This window comes from Gekko japonicus, unplaced genomic scaffold (assembly GCF_001447785.1).
Source record: "Gekko japonicus isolate JY-2015 unplaced genomic scaffold, Gekko_japonicus_V1.1 scaffold223, whole genome shotgun sequence".
NCBI classification, from domain to species: domain Eukaryota; kingdom Metazoa; phylum Chordata; class Lepidosauria; order Squamata; family Gekkonidae; genus Gekko; species Gekko japonicus.
The window spans coordinates 1,317,891-1,338,813 of record NW_015175977.1 but is presented as its reverse complement, the minus strand read 5'-3'; the positions used below and the strand labels follow the sequence as shown (position 1 = coordinate 1,338,813).

General features: G+C 42.3%; 1 protein-coding gene across 1 annotated transcript in view; it reads left to right on the top strand.

The window, feature by feature from the left end:
* SYNE1 (spectrin repeat containing, nuclear envelope 1) overlaps positions 1–20,923 on the top strand; it is a 436,861-nt gene that overhangs the window by 106,375 nt on the left and 309,563 nt on the right. The window contains exons 32-38 of the mRNA XM_015426162.1: positions 2,199–2,297; positions 4,682–4,869; positions 4,976–5,099; positions 8,155–8,321; positions 10,148–10,301; positions 10,797–11,425; positions 16,597–16,776. Of these exons, the coding sequence (XP_015281648.1) occupies positions 2,199–2,297; positions 4,682–4,869; positions 4,976–5,099; positions 8,155–8,321; positions 10,148–10,301; positions 10,797–11,425; positions 16,597–16,776 (1,541 nt within the window). The remainder of the gene's footprint in view (positions 1–2,198; positions 2,298–4,681; positions 4,870–4,975; positions 5,100–8,154; positions 8,322–10,147; positions 10,302–10,796; positions 11,426–16,596; positions 16,777–20,923) is intronic.

The window sequence follows — 20,923 nt, the reverse complement described above, 5'->3', positions numbered from 1 at the left end:
AGCCTTATCTGCAAAGACAGTCACTGCATGTGCTAATACTCTATGCTGGACTATGCCATTTGGAGTGATTTACAGTTTCTTCCATGTGGTGTTGTATTTTATGCAGTAGCCTTAAGGAATGTGCATGTGTGAGAGAGTCTGTGGCTGGTTCACAAGCAAGCTGTAGATTCTTTATATCCAAATTGCTTTACATTTTAGGTTATTATTAAGGAAATAGATGGCAAGAAAAATGAAATCCCAAGTCTTGAAGAGGATACCCCATCATTTTTTCAATATCTTACCTCTGGAGAATCAGCACATATAAAAGCCAAGCTGACACAGATCAGAAGATACTGGGAAGAACTCACAGATCATGCACAGCATCTGGAAGAAACAATGGCAGGGAAAGCATCGCTACAGGAAAAATACGAGGAAAACCTTTCAAAGGTAGACTTTGTAAAGTCTTTCTAGGCTACTCAGTAGAGGGTGGCAGTTAACTATCTCCAGAATAGATAGCTATTAAAATATGTTTTCTATAGCAGCTTCAAAGAAGGTACTTTTTGTTTGTTAAAAGAGCTTCACTGTGAATAAAATTATACTACAATTAATCCAAAACTGCAATTCTAATCCGGGAATACTGTCACTGTGTCTTTCAAATATCCATCCTAATAAGAATTTTTCTGACAAAGGATGCAACCTATGCCTGTGCCTGGGAGTGGCAGTGTGAAACTATGGAGACTTATTCCATTTTACACTCATTGAAGTTAGTGGACTTTGACTGGAATAACTCTGCATAGAATTCCACTGTAAGTCCCACTGAATTTAGTGGAATTTAAGATCCTCAAGTATTATAAACACATTGTTATCTGGCACGAGTATCCAGAATGCTCTGTTAACCAGCAGTGCCAGAGGGCAAGTTCCTCCACCTCAGCCACCATATCCCTACATCTTTGGGTACACAGTGTGTTATATTCGCCCCTCTCCAACCAGCTGGCTAGATGCCCCTGGCCATTGTTAGGCTTCTTACTTTTTGCTGACATCTCCCTCCCCAACTATCCCCAAATTACTTTCTCCTATCTTTTTCTTTCCCCAACATCCTCTCCCTTCACTTTCAGTATCTCTTATAATGTCACAAGAGTAGATGTTACACTTCCATTCAAGTAAACATACATGGAATTAGGCTGCATATCACCCCATGTAAATATGTGTATAAACACACAAATCCATCTCTGCCATCCTCTTAGAACTGTGAGGTTGTTCAAACTTCTGTGTCATATGACTGGAATAATTGGAATTATTTTAATGTTTGGATTTAAGAGTGTTGGAACTAAAAACAAAAATAAACAAAAGCATACAAGAAACTTTTGTTACTGTCCATGGGGTTTCCTTGGCAAAGATACTGGAGTGGGTTGCCATTTCCTTCTCCAGTGGATCACATTTTGTCTGAGTTCTCTGCTGTGGCCTGTCTGTCCTGGGTGGCCCTCCATACTGCCCCCTTCATGCTGCTATGCACCCACAGCCACATCAAACCATGCAAGCCCCCTTGCCACGTCAAGAAATGATCCATGGGAGTGATCCATGAGAGACATAGCAAACCTAGACAGCATAATAAAAAGTAGAGACATGACCCTGCCAACAAAAGTCTGTATGGTCAAAGCAATGGTATTCCCAGTAGTCATGTATGGCTGCGAGAGTTGGACTATAAGGAAGGCCAAGCGCCAAAGAATAGATTCTTTTGAATTATGGTGCTGGAGAAGACTCTTGAGAGTCCCTTGGACAGCAAGGAGATCGAATCACTCAATCCTAAAAGAAATCAACCCTGACTGTTCCCTGGAAGGCCAGATAATGAAACTGAAGCTCAAATACTTTGGCCACCAAATGAGAAGGGAGCACTCACTGGAGAAGAGAGTGAAGGAAAAAGAAGAAGGGGACAGCAAAGGATGAGATGGTTAGACTGTGTTATCAATGCAACAAACGTGAAATTAATCAAATTCCAGAGCACAATGGAAGGCAGCAGGGCCTGGCGTGATGTGGTCCATGGGGTTGCGAAGAGTCGGACTCGACTGTAGAAACTACAAAAATAGATTATCTCAGTTCATATAACATTTATAAGATGCTGGATAAGATTAGTTCCTGAAATGCAGAAGGAATACATGATTGTATAAAAATTGCAGTGTAGTTGTTAAACATCTTTGTTTTCATTTATTTCACTGGTTTAGATTCAACGGGACCTATACAGGTACGAATCCCAGCTGGCAGAGACAGGTATTACATGCTCTTCATCAGCAGAAGCTTACAAGGCTCTCCAATTTCATATGGTAAGAACAGATTAAAGGGTTGCCATTTTCTTACATGTTCAACATTTATTTATTTAGATAATTTGTATGCCCCTATTCTAGTGAACCTGTGTGAGGCAGCTATAGAATAAAACATAATTATGAACATAAAATATTAAAAGTTCTTAATTAAAACCCTGCATAAAACAACCAACCAACCAGAGCATACAAACACAGATAAAATGAATACCATTTTCCAGACTAATGATGGAAAAGGCAATGTCTGGTGTCTAAAGAAGGAGAGAAGAAGACCCTGAAGGGGGCAGCAAGAAGACAATTAGATATTTTAAATGCCTTCTGAGTTCACTCATCTAGTTGCGCTGCAATGGTGGCATGACATGGTGAGTTCAGAAGGCATTTACTGAACTTCACCTAATAGCAAGCAAGTGAGCCCACCTCACTGTTGGCTGATATGGCTGGAAGCCAAGTCATTGATCCCTTTCTCTCTTCCTTGCTTCCAAGCGGGGGGGGGGGAAGGAATTGGTTAAATGGCCATTTAAACCTAGCAGTGGGGCACTTAGAAGCTCGAAACCTAACAGCGGGGTGGAAACCTAAAATCCCTGCTGAGTTGACTTGTCATGGACTCATCAGGGATTTAAAGCCAAGCTGCACAGGAGGAACTCGGAAACAGCGTGAGTTCACCTGGAAAGTGGGTGAACTCACGCCACTTTGGCAGGTGAAGCTGAGCCCAAATAAAATCCAAATAATATCAGTTTTTATTCAGGTTCAGCTAGATTGGTAGCCGAATCAGAGAATCAGATTCAGCTGAATAAATACTTGAAAAATACCGATAAGGCATTTCTCAGGTATTTCTCCGGCTCGATATATACCGCTACTCCTGACTCTGAAACAGTTGCTGTTTTCTGAGGAGAGGAGGGAGAGGGAGAGAAAATTGAGAGAGGCAGTCTGTGAGACAATTACAGCCAGGAACAGGCCTGTGAGAACTGAAAGGACACCAGTGAAGTAACTTCTTGGAGTCCTACTGTAAGACTGAAGCTCTAGGTACAGACCTTGTTTACATTTGACTGTGTCAGGAGAGTCCTGGGAAGAAGGTCCTAAAACCAGTGAACACTTACTATTTTACTTGCAAGCACATAAGGTTTAGTTAGAGAATCATCCTTGGAACCCATTTATTATTTCCTATCTCCTTTTATATTAAGTTCTCCTGTTTACTTACCACATTACAATTCTTGTTGTTATAACTACATGCTAGTGTAATTGTCAGAACCTTCCAGGGTTGAGATAGAAGTTGCTAGCTCTGAAATGCCTTCAGCACTTGCCTCAACGCTTGTTTATATAGGCATGCTTCTCATTTGTATTGACATTACAATGCCATAGTGCACAGTTCTGAGATAGGACAATGACTTCTAAAATCTCATATGTCCTTGTGTGGAGACTGGGGCTGTGACAGTTGTCAGACTCTTGTGGGGGACAGGTGGACTCAAATGGAGTTTGACACTGTCAGTTATTTTAGATCATGCACAACCCCACCGCCCCACCCACCGCATCTGACCACATCTAGTTTACCTGCTTCCTGTTCCAGTTTGGTGTAGTGGTTAAGTGTGCAGACTCTAATCTGGGAGAACCTGGTTTGATTCCCCACTCCTCCACTTGCACCTGGCTGGATGACCTTGGGCAAGCCGTAGTTCTGATATGAGTTGTTCTTGAAAAAAAGAGCAGTTTCTGTCACAGCTCTCTCAGCCCCACCTACCTCACAGGGTGTCTGTTGTGGAGAGGGGAAGGGAAAGGAGTTTGTAAGCCGCTCTGAGACACCTTTGGGTAGTGAAGGGCGGGGTATAAATCCAATCTCTTCTTCTTCTTCTTCTTCCTGATGATTGCCCTGTCCTAAGTCAGTTTTCCCAGACCTTTGGCTTCATTTCTTTATGTGTATGTGTTATCATTCTGCTTAAGAAGTATTCAAAGCAACTTGCAAAGTGCTAGCCACTAAGCACAATAAAATGTCAAAACCAAAAAGGTAAAACTAAAATGTGCCCGTTTGCATGAAACATCAACTTTAATGAAAATCCTTATGCTCTTCACCTAATTTGAAATATTTAAAAAAAATGCCTTTACCTGCCAGCAGAAATTGTTCAGCATGGGAACGTCGTGGGTGTCACTGCAGATGGTGTTCCACTGTGTGGGTGCCATTTCTGTGCACACCATAGGCTTTCAGAGTCTCTGGAACAGTACATGCTCTAGTTATGTTTATATGCTGTCTGAATTCACTGCACTTGCGCATAGGTTAAATAAAGCAGCTGTTCAATCACCAGTGCCGCTTTTTCTGACAAGACGTAGGACCACATGAAGGCCATGGTTTTGGGATGCAGATGATAATTGTGTTCTGTTTACTGCTTCAAATTAAACAGGATCTCTCCCAGGCACTGGAAAAAATGAGACAAACATTGGCCTCTCTGTCCTCTGGTGGTCGCAAAATTGCAAACAAAGAAAAAGCAGTTCAGGATGTTTTAATACTACAACAGCGACATGAGAAGGCTATGAGCCAAGTTAAGGATAGACTAGCCTCACTAGAAACTCACATAGCACAGTGGCAGAGGTGAGTAAGCCATTGTGTTTTACTCAGTTTGAGAAATAATTGTAGACTTAATCCAATTCATTTTTCTTAAAAACAAACTAATGGCATTTTGGTTTTATTCCACTAGACAGGAGAAGGATCTGTCTAACTTCCTGTCTTGGTTAGAAAGGTGTGGGGCTGCTGCCAGACCTTTTGAAAAATACATTTCTGCTGACAGAGTCAAACTCGAAAGTGAATTACAGCTACTCCGAGTAAGTTTTTGACTTGACAAGTAAAATGTTTCTGTATTTTTATAAAGTTTTTGTAACTTAAAGAATAATTGTGTTTGGTAAAATAATATGGGCTACCACACATAAATGCTTCACACTGTTTACTGTGATAGGAAACAGCCTACAGCATGATGAAGGTAAAACCTCTTCTCTGCGGTAAGCTCATTATTTTTGAGAATAATTGAGTTTTGATATGGTGCCAACATTCATGTAATGACTTCAGTGCATGTCACCTACAGTTGGGAAGCTAAATATATGATTCAAAAAATCCCCCATGGCTTCAGTGCATTGATAGGATGATGAAAACAAATTTGCTTGACACCATTCATGTCCACACTTCACTGCATATGCACTGTCATTCCTGAGGATGGGTTGCAAATATACACAAACCAAGCCTCAACCAAATGACATTCCTCAGCAAATACATCTCTATATTGCAGTTTGCAAAGTGTTTAATGTCCCATCTGTTTTTGCAGTTCCAAGAAGCCTGCAATACTAGAAGCTTTATAGAGCTCATTTTAAACATCCGTATTGAGATGGTGGGATGGATTTGGCTTGGTGGGTCACACTTTGTGCAGATAGACTAGATGGATTCTTCATTTCCAAGCTAGTGGCCTGAATTTATTTCTTTGACACTGATGACTTACCAGAGATATTAACCATATACAGACAAAGTGTTACATGTGCCTTCCTTTCAATTTGTGGTGGACTGAAGAAACTCATTTTTTTCTGGCAGCTTCAAGAGGTGCTTAGGTCAGATCTGTACAGATTACAATCTAATGTGGGGGGAAGCAAAAGGGAGTGCTGAAATGGCTTCCCACGCTTTAAACCAAACTGTTCACTTTAAATGGCTGGCAGCACCCCCTCCCTTCCTCCCCAGGGAAGGGGTGAGACTTTGGCCGGTGGGGGTGGGGAGGCTTGGCTTTGTGCCTCTTTCCCCCATGAGATGGAGGGAGCTGGGCAGGGTGAGCTGCAGCACAGCTGCAGCCCTGGAAAAGAAGGCGGGGGAGAGTTTCCTTGCCCTGTGCTCAGTAAAGGATCTGTGTGCTAGGGGCTGGAATTTGTGTGCCAGTGCAGGCTGGCACAGCTTAGAGGGAACACTAGTGGTGGGTGAGTGGACTACCAAGGTGGTAGGTAGGAAGAGCAGCAAGAGATGGTTGAACAGATAGAGAAAATGTGGGGGGATGGGGCAAAAGAGATGGGGGGTAGATTGACAAATAAAGGGAATGGGGAAAAGGAGTGAAATAGGGGGAAGATTGATAGATAAAGGGAATGGGAGAAAGGAGGGAAATGGGGGGTAGGCTATCAGACAAGGGGGTAGATTGACAGAGAATGTATGGGGGGCAAAAGAGATGGGGATAGGTTGAAAGATGAAGGGAGGGGGAGAAAGGGGGGAAGACTGTTAGAGAAGGAGGAAGAGGAAAGGAAGCAAAGAGGGGAAGGGATGCACGCTCGCTGCAAGTTTCTTGCAAGTCCCCACTTGTAAATAAATACATTTTTAAAAGCTGTATTTAGGGCTTTAGTAGTCTCACTTGTTGAATCCTCCTGAATTTAGGGGCCAAGAGGAAGCATCTGCTTTTGACTTGTCAGGGAAAAGAAATGGTGTGTGGACTAAAGTTCCTCTACTTGCTTGTTCAGTCTTTTTCTTTGAGTATTTCTGTCCAAGTTTAAAGAGGTACCCAGTAGAAGGTGGTGAAGCTTGAGTTTATGAATTACCTTGAATTCCTGCTCTTTGATTGGAAATGAGTACAGGGACAAGATGCAATTGTTCAGTCTAGAACTCGGACAGATTTTATAAGAAGATTATATTCCATTTGGATTTCAGCTCCATGAATGTATGCAGTGGGCAGGCATCAAATGAACACATTTTGTCATATTTATGAATACTTTTGAACCCATCCATGCTAGAGGGCTGACTAACAGGGCATAGTGTCAGCTAGCTGCCATTGTCATTCCGGTTCCTGTGTAGTTTCCCTCTCCACCCCCCTCCATCCTTGTTTGCTTGAGTTATGTTTTGTAGTTGCGGAACTCGCCAAGGTCGTGCAGATGGTAGTAGGAGGACAGCTTTGCCTAGACTGTTTTGGGTATCTAGCATGTGAACTGAACCTGTGTTGACATTATAGAACTGTTACGTTCCCATGCAAAGGGCGCGAATTATACGTTTTACTCCCGCCAGCGGGAAATGGGCTCATTGGCCCTTACCTGGTTCAAATGTCTTTATTATGCCTCCCCTGGTCACCTGTAGTTATTCCTAACAATGTCCTGTTATGGTTAACCAACGCTTTGAAATAAACCTTGCTTTATTCTTAATGAACCCATCCATGCTAGAGGGCTGACTACCAACACATAGAGGCCAAGTTGCCTCCTAGTACTGATGGATTTCAATAATTTAAGTAAAAATTGTTTCATGTTGCTTTGTGGGTAATTTTCACTGGTTGCTATCTACTCTAGTTGATGTACAGTAAAGAGTAGTCAAAGTTTTTTGCTTTACTTTTTATACATCTAACAAAATCATAATTTAATTTTAGCTGTGAAGAAGCTACAATTACCAGATTTTGTATTTCTTTGTATAGTTCTGGGACTGGTTACAGGAAACAAATTTTGGGCAACTTTTTGCAGTTTCTACTGACACTATTACATTAATCATAATTTTAGTCAACTTGCAGTGAAAGAGACTGGTGTGCAAATGAAATACTGCAAAATCACTAGTCCTCCAAGGGCATCTGCTAGGAGTCTGTGTATTATTTTTAGCAATTTATCCAGGACTTTCTAAACACACAACACAGTTTTTCTAGTTATGGTTGTTTGTAAATTGTCATTATAAATTAGAAGAACTATATATAGATGTCCAGTAGCACCTTAGAGACTGACATGATTTTGGGGGGTATAAGCTTTCAAGAGTCAAAGCTCCCTTTGTCAGATATTGGTATCTGACAAAGAGAGCTTTGACTCTTGAAAGTGTATACCCATATATTTTTTTTTTGCTGATCTGTAAGGTGCTACTGGACTTGAATCTGTATGCTTTTTTATTTCTCAGGAGTTGCAAGCTGATATTGCATCCCATGTATCACTATATAACAGCCTATTGCTGTTAAGTGAGTCACTATGTAAGTCTAGTTCCAAAGAACGTGTGGAAGTAATGAAAAAAGATTTGGAAAAACTGGACAGAAGATGGAAAGCTCTGCCTCAGGAAGTAGACAAAAGGTTGGTGAGTTTTGTTTAGGTTTTTGGGTTTGGTTTTGCCTCTCTCTCTCTCTCTCTCTCTCTCTCTCTTTGCATTTTGGCTATGGAACAATGTTTAACTGGCATAGGAATGCTGATCTGTGACAGAATGCCACACATTTGAAGATACTTCATTATATGGCCATAAAAGCTTGGCCATACTGTTTAGGGACAATAAAGTAACCTGAGAATTCTGGACGGATATGCAGAGAGTGGCATTGTCCTCTCCTTTCTAAATGGAAAGCTTTCAGCTCTGTTCAGGATTGTTCTGGTTTGATCAACAGTCCTGTCTGTTGAGGTTGTCTTTGCGCCATCACTGAAAGTATGCTCACCTGCTCTGCTTCACAGCTTCCAATGGTTTGTTTGGGGGTGCTTATAACATCATAATATTTTACAAGAAAGCAACTCAAAATATCACAAAAACATAAAATCACTGAGTTACACAGTTCATTCCTAAACTTGCAGTGGTATTCTAAGCAACACAAGCCTGCCTAGAGTGTCATGTCTTAATAATCTTTCCAAAAATTATTGAAGAGTGAGCTTTGCAGAGTTCCTTAGAAAGCAAATTCTGTAATGAAGGAGCAGAAACTGAGAAAGTCTCCTCATTGTAGCAGCCATGGAGTCTTTCAATAAAGACCTGCTCCAATGAGTTAAAGGAGAAATGGTTGCAAAATACAATTAAATTGGGTTTCACTGTCAAATCTGGGTCTCCCATCCCTCGGACTGATCACTGAATCAAATTCTATTCTATGGGATTTCTAATCAGTAGTCCAACCAAGTTTTGGGGTACCCATTTTTTGAAATGGCATAGGAGTGCTCTTGTGAAATCTTGAGATTTTTTGCAACTGTGCTGCCATGACTTCCCTAACATTGCAATACTTTAGGAATAGGAATGCATTTGCCAAGGTCCTTAAACTGTGTGCTTCTAAAGTACAATAATCCCGTGCTGGGTCAGTCACTGAGGGAACAGAATGGAAAGGAGGGAGAGAGAGGCCTGCCCCCACATCCGTCTATCCTGGGGTGTGGTTCTGATTAAGTCCACATGCTTCAATAGAAAATCTTTGGATTGTTTTCCCAGGGTTGGAGAGAGGATCAAATTTAGAATAGGAAAGAATTGCAAGAATCAGTTCTTCCCCCATCGAAAGGCATATGCAGTTATATATGTGAGAAGATACTCCTTCAGTTTGTTGTAAAGATTACAACGATAACATGCATAGAATTCTGAGCAGTTCTAATGCTAAGTATTATTAGATTGCTTTATAATGTAATGTACAAAATGAACAACTATGGATTTACCAGAATTCATTGCTTACACTGTGAACCCTGTTTGCAACAACGGTTGTGTTCATGCCAAAATTCTCCATATGCATGGCTAGAGGTGAATAAACACCCTGCCTCAGCCATTTTCATTTCTTTTTTAGGTTTCAGGCAGTGTTCCCTCTAAGCTGAGTTAGTGTGAGCTAGCTCACAGTTTTTTAGCCTCCGGCTCACACATTTATGTCTTCGCTCAGGAAGGAGGGCTCCAGAGCAAACTGATTGATGCAGCAGCCAACTGGCTTGCTCACAACTTTAATGCCAGGAGCTCACAAACTAGAATTTTTGCTCACAGGACTCCACAGCTTAGAAGGAGCATTGGTTTCAGGTATACTGGAGAATACTGTTTTATAAATGCTACTGAAATGGATGAGAGCTTTGCAGGAAAATTTCTCAGTGGATTGTGCTCTGTCCTTTCACTGTCCTTGGCTGTCCTTTCACTGGCCAACCTACTGGGGATAATTTGTTTAAAATATAACTTCATTGTTTTATAGAATCAGTTTACTCCAAGCTGCAGTTGCTGAACACATGCAGTTTGATGAACTCCTCCTTGGTTTTTCTGACTGGATTAAGCAATTCCTTGGTAAACTCCATGCTACATCTGAGATAAATACAGCTGATCTACAGCCAGCTATATGTCACAGCAAGGTAAAGTATGCTTTAAAAATAAAGATCCAAATCAAAATATTACATCTATAAAACTTTTCCAAATAATGGCACAATTCCAGCCTAACATGATATATGATCTACAAATAGGAGCAAGCTGAAATATAGTGTCCATATGATGATCTCACAGTTGGAGGAAAAGGGAGTGAAATAGGAAAAGAGTCCCCCACTTTCTCATCCATCATTTTATCAATGAGGCCATAGCTGTTGCTAGAGCAAAGGCCAGAGAGAGTGTTTGACGTCTTTATATTATAATGTACTGTAGCCAGAGAGGTGCAGATAGGGTCCTCAAAAATACTAAATTTGGCTAAAATGTTGATTTGCTCCAAAATAACCTGCTGTTTTGGATCACACAAGTGTGAGGCTTGAATTTTGGACAGTAGGAATTTTCCTAGCAAAGTGTAGGTTAACAAAAGGTGCTGATGTTTCACTTTTTAATGCATCAAATATATTTATTCCTTATTGTTTGTATTACAGGATTTTGACAAGGAAGTTAAAAGTAAATATAAAGAACTAAAGAGACTAAGGAGTCATGTTGAAAAGCTGTGCTCTTTCAGTTGGCCAGATGACCATGCTGTGTTCCAGAATAAGGCTGAAGACTGTCTCCAGCTCTATCAGGAGGCCAGCCAAGTAATCCGTCAAAGGCAAGAGACTCTGCCCCATCTCAAGGTCTTCTTAGAGCTTCATGCTGCTGCATCAAAGGTACTCTACCATTTGAGACAAATGGTAGAAACCACTGGAAACATAGATAAGTCTAAATCTGAAGTGCTGAAGAAGGAGCTGCATGAAGTGATTCAGGATGTCAGCAAACTGGAATCCACTGCAGGTACTTTGGATGCATCTCTGACTAAAGCCCAGTATCATCTGAAACATGATGGCTCCGAGCAAAGGACCTCTTGCAGGAGTATTGCTGACAATCTCTGTATAGAACTGGAATCTATCCAGTCTTTACTGGGAACAAAGCAGAGTGAAGCAGAAGCCCTTGCAGCACTGCGTAAGTCCATCACGGAGCATAAAGAGCAGCTCTTAAAAAGCATTGAGGACATCGAAGAAAGGGCTGACAAGGAAGGGCTGAAAGAACCAAGTCTTCAAGAAATTCAGCAAAGGTAAAGGAAAAAATTAGTGAAGATTGTGTCAAGGTTGACCCTGCCTTGGTACAGTAAAGCTGTACCTGAGTTTGATGTCAGTAACTCCCTCAGTAAAGCAAAAGAAGGCTTTATTTAAGTTTTTTTTTTTAAAAAAAAGTATAAAAGCAAGGCATATAGTTTAGCGACAGTAAAATAAGAGAGCTGACTAGCTACCTTCTACTGGAGTCTAACACCATGCCGTTGGTTCTTAAAGCAAAGAGTTCTAGGGCATAATAAAAGTATCTTCCTTGCAGCAAGGAGGGGTGCGGAAGAAAGAACATAAGAGAAGCCAATGTTGAATCAGGCCAATGGCCCATCCAGTCCAACACTCTGTCACACAGTGGCCAAAAATACCAGGTGCCATCAGGAGGTCCAGCAGTGGGGCCAGGACACTAGAAGCCAGGGGTCATTTTGTAGAAAAAGAGCTAGGGGAACTCAAGTGAATTCCATGTGTTAATCACTCTTTGGGTGAAGAAGTACTTCCTTTTATCTGTTCTAACCCGACCGCTCAGCAATTTCATGGAGTGCCCACGGGTTCTTGTATTGTGAGAAAGGGAGAAAAGTACCTCTTTCTTTACCTGCTCTTTCCCATGCATAATCTTATAAACCTCGATCATGTCACCCCTCAGTCGTCTTTTCTCCAAGCTAAAGAGCCCTAAGCGCTTTAACCTTTCCTCATAGGGAAAGTGTTCCAACCCTTTTATCATTTGAGTTGCCCTTTTCTGCACTTTTTCCAAAGCTATAATATCTTTTTTAAGGTGTGGTGCCCAGAACTGCACACAGTATTCCAAATGAGGTCTCACCATTGATTTATATAGGGGCATTATTATATTGGCTGATCTGTTTTCAATACCCTTCCTAATAATCCCCAGCATAGCATTGGCCTTCTTTATTGCAGTCACACACTGTCTCGACATTCCCAGTGAGTTATCCTCTACAACTCCAAGATCTCTCTCTTGATCAGTCTCTGCCAGTTCAGACCCCATCAATGTGTATTTATATTTAGGATTTTTGGCTCCAATGTGCATCACCTTGCACTTGGCCACATTGAACCCCACTTGCCCATCCTTGACAGATCCCTTTGGAGTGCCTCACAATCGTCCCTGGTTCTCATCACCCTGAACAATTTCATGTCATCCGCAAATTTAGCCACTTCACTGCTTACTCCCAACTCCAAATCATTAATAAACAAGTTAAAAAACATCAGACCGAGTACTGATCCCTGTGGTACCCCACTGCTTACCACCCTCCACTGAGAAAATGGCCCATTTATCCTCACTCTCTGTTTCCTATTAATTAGCCAGTTTTTGATTCACAAGAGGACTTGTCCTTTTATCCCATGACTATTGAGCTTACTCAGGAGCCTTTGATGAGGAACTTTATCAAAAGCTTTCTGGAGGCCAAGGTAAACAACATCTATTGGGTCCCCCTTGTCCACATGTTTGTTCACTCCCTCAAAGAACATTGACAGGTTAGTGAGACAAGATCTTCCCTTACAGAACCCATGCTGAGTCTGCCTCAATAGTTTTTGTTCATCAATGTGCCTAGTAATTATTTCCTTAATAGCAGTTTCCACCAACTTACCCGGTATTGACGTCAGACTGACTGGCCTGTAATTTCCTGGATCTCCTCTGGAACCCTTTTTAGATGGGAGTGACCTTAGTTACCTTCCAGTCCTCAGGAATGGAGGCAGATTTTAAGGAAAGATTACATATTTTTGTCAGGAGATCCACATGTTCACATTTGAGTTCTTTCAGAACTCTTGGATGTATGCCATCTGGGCTTGATGATTTATGAGTTTTTGTCTATCAGTTTTAGGACCTCCTCCCTTGTCGCCTCAATCTGACTCAGGTCTTTCAACACCCCTCCTGAAATCAGCGGTTCTGGAGTGGGCAAGCACTTTTCATCTTCCACAGTGAAGACAGAGGCAAAAATGCATTCAGCTTCTCAGCCATTTCCTTATCATTTCCCTTTCTCTCACTAACCATACTTTTAGATAACTTCAGGCCATAACCTCTGGACCTCCTCAGCAAATCACACGTCAGTATCCATGGAACTTTCCAGGGTGAGAGCAAATTCCCCCTCCCATACCAGGTTCACAGCAGAACTGTGTGAGCTAATTAGGAGGCCTGAGTAGATGGTCATAATAAATATCTGCCAGGGAATCAGAGAACAATAAAGTGAGCTGGAACAAACTGGAAAATTCCTTTGAGATGGCTTCTGTCTTCACAGATGGCTCTTCCAATGAGATGAAACTCAGGAAAGTCGGTACCTCCTTAATTAGGCTAATGATTTACCATCACCAAACTCAGGAATCAGCACATTAAACAGATGACATACAGATTGCACTACATCATCATTTTGAGAGATGTAAAAGTGATTGCACCGCTTGGGAACTGTGATCATAATGTTGTTGAGTTCAACATTTGTATAAATAGGGAATTGGCCAAAAAGACTGACACAACCACTTTTAACTTTAAAAGGGGTAAGTTCTCTGATATGAGGGGACATGTGGAGAAGAAACTGAAAGGAAAAGTAAAAAGGGTCAAAACCATTGGGGAAGCTTGGAAACTATTTAAAACTGCGATCCTAGAAGCTCAAAAAAAAAAATATTCCGCAGGTTAGAAAAGGCACAACCAGGTATAGGAAAAAGCCTGCATGGTTAAAGTAATGGAAGCTGTAAAAAGGATTCCTTGAAGCAGTGGAAAGCTAGTCACAGTGAGGCTGATAAAATGGAACACAGGCTATGGCAAATAAAATGCAAGTCTGTGGTCAGGCAGGCAAAAAGGGAATATGAGGAGCATATAGCAAAAAATGTAAAAACCAACAATAAAACTTTCTTCAAATACATTAGAAGCAGGAAACCAGCCAGGGAGGCAGTGGGGCCCTTGGATGACCTAGGGGTAAAAGGAGTACTGAAAGATGATAGGGAAACGGCTGAGAAGCTAAATGCATTTTTTGCCTCTGTCTTCACTGTGGAAGATGAAAAGTGCTTGCCCACTCCAGAACCGCTGATTACGGGAGGGGTGTTGAAAGACCTGAGTCAGATTGAGGTGACGAAAGAGGAGGTCCTAAAACTGATAGACAACTTAAAAACTGATAAATCACCAGGCCCAGATGGCATACATCCGAGAGTTCTGAAAGAACTCAAATGTGAACTTGTGTTTAAAAGGGAATATGAGGAGCATATAGCAAAAAATGTAAAGACCAACAATAAAATTTTCTTCAAATACATTAGACTCAGCATGGGTTCTGTAAGGGAAGATCTTTTTTCACTAACCTGTTAGTGTTCTTTGAGGGGGTGAACAAACATGTGGACAAGGGGGATCCAATAGATATTGTTTACCTTGACTTCCAGAAAGCTTTTGATAAAGTTCCTCATCAAAGGCTCCTAAGTAAGCTCAAAAATCATGGGATAAAAGGGAATATGAGGAGCATATAGCAAAAAATGTAAAGACCAACAATAAAATTTTCTTCAAATACATTAGACTCAGCATGGGTTCTGTAAGGGAAGATCTTGTCTCACTAACCTGTTAGTGTTCTTTGAGGGGGTGAACAAACATGTGGACAAGGGGGATCCAATAGATATTGTTTACCTTGACTTCCAGAAAGCTTTTTGATAAAGTTCCTCATCAAAGGCTCCTAAGTAAGCTTATGGATCAAAAGCTGGCTAAATAGAAAACCAAGAGTGAGTATAAATGGGCAATTTTCTCAGTGGAGGGTGGTAAGCAATGGGGTACCGCAGGGATCAGTACTTGGTCCACTGTTTTTTAACTTGTTCATTAATGATTTGGAGTTGGGAGTAAGCAGTGAAGTGGCTAAATTTGTGGATGATACGAAGCTGTTCAAGGTGGTGAAAACCAGGGAGGATTGTGAGGCACTCCAAAGGGATCTGTCAAGGATGGGCAAGTGGGCGTCAACATGGCAAATGGGGTTCAATGTGGCCAAGTGCCAGGTGATGCACATTGGAGCCAAAAATCCTAAATATAAATACACATTGTTGGGGTCCCCTTGCAAAGATAATCCTTTTCACTTATCAGTGAAGGAATGAGCTAGAGACTTACTGGGAATTCAGAGAACTTGCTAAGCCTATTGTTACAACACTCTGTAGTGATATATCAATATTTTAGGGCCTTTTAAAAATAAAAAATACTCATCATTGGGGGGAATGGTTTGACCACCATAGTCTAATCACCAAAATGTGGGATGGAGGTGTTTGGGAGTGGGAGGGGCAAAGGAAACTGATAGAAACATTATGTATGAGCTTCCAGAAAATCAGCTTCCAGAGAAATACTGGAGTAAAAATGGTCTCAAAAAAAACCCCTGGAAAAACCCTAGGGAAAAACCCCCAGACAACCAAAATGAAAACTAAAGGCACACAAATGCTTGCAGAAATCACGGACTAAACCAAAGCAGTATGAGGCCAGAACTGATGGGGGGAAAAACAATGTGGAAAAAATCCCAAATTGGGAGCCATTTTTTTTTTTAAACCCTGAAAGTATGAACTTATCCATCCAGCAACAACATCTCCAACTGCATGCTGGTAGCCTGTTTTACTTAAGCAAAGAATATGTGCTACACAGTCATGAAAGATAACATATATTTTGGAAACTTTACATATGGATATAATACATCAAATGTGAATTTATGTTATGACATCAAGTAACAGCTGACTTATGGCAATTCAGTGCGGTTTTCAACACAAGAGAAGTTCAGAGCTGGTTTACCACTGCCTGCCTCTGCGTCATGCCCCTGGCCTTCCTTGGTAGTTTCCCATCCAAATACTAACCAGGACTACGCCTGCTTAGCTTCCGAGATCTGATGAGATCAGTCTAGCTTGGGATATCCAGGTCAGGGCAAATCCTATACTACATTATACAAAAGCTAGCCTAAATTTTAATTGAATATTTGCAAGTAGACTGTGTAATTGGCTGGGAGCAGTATTTATGTGGAGATGGGACTGCAACATTTTGTTTGTTACATCCCCTTAAATCTGCAACAGTGCTATGAATATCAGCTACTTTGCTCCATATTGTTTTTGTAATACTGAAGCAGACATTATACTGCATTTTATGTGTTACTCTTATGTTACAATATATAAACCTAACAGGCAAATTATTAATATGTAATACAAATTTGTTGATTTGCAGATTAAGGATTTTTAATCAGTTGGATGATGAACTGAATTCTCACCAGCATGAACTTAAATGGCTAATGAGCAAAGCAAAGCAAATAGTTCAAAAAGATATAAACCTTGCTCCAGAAGTTGACAAAGAGATAAATTGTCTGGAACTCACTTGGGACGATACTAAGAAACTAATCCAGGAAAAGTAAGTACGTAGTTAAATGCAATGTGCAGATTTTGTTAGGGATGCATAAAAACTCACCAGTTCGACCCATGCCTTCTTCGCCAGTTGCAAACAGAATAATTGTGTGATGATCAGTTCAGTCATTTGTTGATCTGTTTGTGGGTCTTTGACAGGTTATTTCACTTTATTCCTTGCTAACCATGCAGTAGAGCATGACGGGCTTTTTTCACGTGTGTGTCCCACGTAGCCCAAATGAGATCTACTACTCCCAACCTAGATGAATAACTGCGCTGCTCAGCAAGCAATTCTTTAAACATACATTAGATCTCTCATAATAAATCATATAAAAAGTCATGAATAAATGCTGTAGTTCAATAAAATCCTACCCTTCAGTTCTCATCTAAGTGGTCCTTAGTGATGCTCATGACTGACGATAAGTTGAATCAGCAGCATCTCTGCACATGCACAGTTTGGGAAAAACCCAATGCAAACCAATGCAGATCACTCACAGAATATATAAATCAATCATCAGTTAATGCTGTGTTTCAATAAAACCCTACCCGTTGATGTTTAGCTCAGTAGTCCTTAGTAATGCTAATGGCTGCTGATCAGTTTGACTCAGCAGCATCCTTGTGCCCAGGGCTGGCGCCTTCATAATGCGAGGTAAGGCAGTTGCCTAAGGGCACAAACGTAGAAGGGCACGGCACTGGCCTACCGCCCTGCCCCCTTCCCCCCTCGTCAAAAGCCCTCCTCCGCTCTTTTGGCCCTTGGCCTGCCGCCCTGCTGAGGCCATTGGCGCCCTTTGGTGCCCTTTCCTCACTAGGTGCTGGGAGGTGGGAGAGGTGGACAGCCACGTCCAGTGAACACACAAGGCAGGATGTGCATGTGCGCAAGGGGGCGCAGTGTGCGGGCCTGGTGGGGGCCACCTAGTTGAGTGCCAGACTTCCTCATGCTCTCCTTCCTGGGCAGCCGGGCTTCATTATGCCCATGGGGGCATCGCGAGCAGAGCAAGCAAGGTCGGGCCTCTGTCTCCTTCCCTCCCTCCCTCCTCAGCCTCTCCTCTCTTCCCTGCCGGCCAGCCGGGCTGGACAGAGCTGAGCGCTGCAGCTCTCATGCTCTCGAGTGCCAGCCAGCCGCTTCCTCCTTCCTCATGCTCTCCTTCCCACTGGGCGGCTGGGCGGCCGGGCTTCATTGTGTGCATGGGGGTGCCGCGAGCGGAGCAAGGCCGGGCCTCTGCCTCCTTCCCTCCCTCCCTCCTTCCTCGGCCTCTCCTCCCTCCTCTTGCACCAGGGTTGCACCTGGTGGGTGGCCTGTCCCTGTGGAGATGTCTAAGGGCTTGCTGGTGCTGCCACCCCCACAGCCACCGCTTTCGGCCGGGGCAGGCTGAGCAGCACAGTGGACGAGGGCGACTCAGTGGACGGGCCCGAGCCCTGACTTGTATGAGGAGGAGGAGGTGGCTATCCCGCTGAATGTGCCCCCCCAGCCAACCAGTAAGTATTGCCCCCAGAAACCTCCCTGCATGGTGGGGGGGTAGCTGAAAATTTGGGATTAACATTGCCCCTCCCCCTTAAAAATCAACTCGGTGCAAATATGGAGACAGGTTCTTTACAATATTTTGTACTGATACTGACTTTTATTTCTATAGACTATGACACTGAATATGGCCTGTTGTACTTGAACTAGTTGTCTTTCTCTTCTTACCATATCAGGGTTAGAACTGGCTGACAAACTACTTCCTCATGCTTCAATGCAAGACTTTAGAAATGCAATTATCACTGCAAGTCTTCCTCGATTAAGATAGATAGATAGATAGATAGATAGATAGATAGATAGATAGATAGATAGATAGATAGATACTGGTGTAGTCCAATCTGCAAATACCTAAATCCGTGGATTGAGCCCACACTGACAGAAAACAGATAGGTAGGGAAACAGAAAGGGGGAAGAAGATTGTCAAAGAATGGGAGAGGGAGGGGGGATGCCTCCTCTCCACAGGTTTGTTACAGTTCATTTCTATTAATATAAAATAGTTTCTTATAGCTGTAGCATGGTAGTTTTTTACTTCATGACATCTTTCCTGCTTGGAGTAATTCTTACAGTTTCTTTCCAATATCTTTGAACTGTGAATTATGCTTGAAACTGCTTTAATTGGTATTAGATAGTCTTGTTCTGGTGCCATTACTAGTGCTTTGTTATTCTGCTGTCAGTGGTTGTGGGTCCCAGCTGCTATATTTTTCAATACATGGGCATTGCTTAAGTCTACATGCAGTGGTTATGTTCAAAATCTTGCATGTGCACATGCTGTTACTAAAACTTGAAAGAGGAGCTATTGGGTAGCCCAGAGGCATGGAAGCATGAGAGGTACAGTGAGCCTAAATTTTTTCCCTTTATGCAGCAACCCTGATTCAAATTGGGGTCCTGTACAGAAGCTGTTAGCTTTTAAAAGGCTGACATAATCTCCCAGCATAATGTCTATTTTGAGAAGCAGAGAGCGTAGATCAGCAAGATATAAGACAGGTCGTCGTGACTTGTTGTGACTGCTAGTTAATTTATTTATTTAGATTCTTATGCCCTACTTTTCTCCCAAAAGGGGACCCAAAATAGACTTGACTAGCCCAAAGGCACCCAGTGAGCTTTCATGCTAGAGTATATATTTGGACCCAGATCCTAGTCTTGTGACACTAGCCACTACCACACTCTACTTAAACTGGTACTCATTTAAAATACCTTGTTCTCACAATTACAAAGAGAGAAATTAGCAATTTCAAATTTTGTGTTTTTCATTCTTCCTAAAATGCACTTATGTTTGAAAATTGGTGGGTGCATGGGGGCACCGGGTGCCAGAAGGTAACCTCACCTAGTATGCAAAAAAACCTGGCATTGGCCCTGGTTACAAGAGCCAGGCATCCTCCCACCCGGCTCTTGTCAATGCTCCTACAGCTATAGCCAAGTCCACAGGCCACACCTAATGCCAGGTAGCCATATGTCTAGCCCCCAATGAAGAAAAGTGAATGTCGTCAACCCATAACAAGCCCCCATACCAGCGAGAGCTGTCTGGAGTCAAAATTCAATGCCCCCCCCCCCATGGCCACCATAAGGTTTCCCAGCCACAACCCTTTCAGGGCAATTGGACCCAAGCTAGCCAACATCTGTGCAAGCCCAGAGGTCACGCTCACACATTTGGGGCACTAAGTCCCAGTCATCAACTGACCCACCTGCCAGCTGATGCTCTCCTGGCCACATGTCACTGAATGACCCACCTGCAGGCCATTGCTCTCCTGTCCACAGGCAGCCCCCAAGGTTGATCTTGCCCAGTTGGGGCACAGGAACATGGCCAATGACTGACCCGCCTGCCTATCAATGGTCTCCTGCCCCAGCCCATCTGCTTGGGTAAGGAGCCATGGGATTGCATGACGGTGGACCCATGAGGACGACTGCCACCCTGGACTCCTTTACCACCTGTGGCAGCTGATGACTCCAATGGTCATCCCATGCTTCCCCTTCACTCACAGCAACCATGCCCCACAATCCATACAGGGTGGCATCCTCCTCCTGGGCAGCCTGGAACTGCGGATCACTGCTTCAGTGGTTGGTGTGCCTGAGGTCCGGTGTTGCCCTTTCTAGATCTTTATTGGAACTCTTGGTTGATGACACACACATCCAGAGGCATTGGAAATTTTATACCAGATTGTTATGTCACTGAAGATTGTGTTGTGTGAATGCAGTTACAATGAGAAGGGGTCCATGGCCTGCTTTATAAACTTTCAACAACTGCACAAACCAATCAACTACTATGCTTTAACATTTCTATTTTTTTCCCTTACTTCCACTTTCTTTTAATTATCTCATTTTCTTCTCTGAATTGATCTAGAGTAAAATCCCTTAAGATTTGTGCATCTCTTCATATTAAAAGGTTTAGCATTTCAGATCACAAACATGGCACTTATAGTCCCCTGTAATTTTATATTGCATCTTAATCTTATTAACTTACATTAGAAACCTCAGAGTATTCGAAGTATTGATCAAAAATCCCCAGGGAAACTTTAAGAAATACATATCACTGCTATATAAAATGTTATTATTGGCAACTGACAACAGCCTTCCCTTTTATACCACATATTGGAACATAGATTGTTCCCAACCACTTTCCCCAGTCCAATGGGGTAAA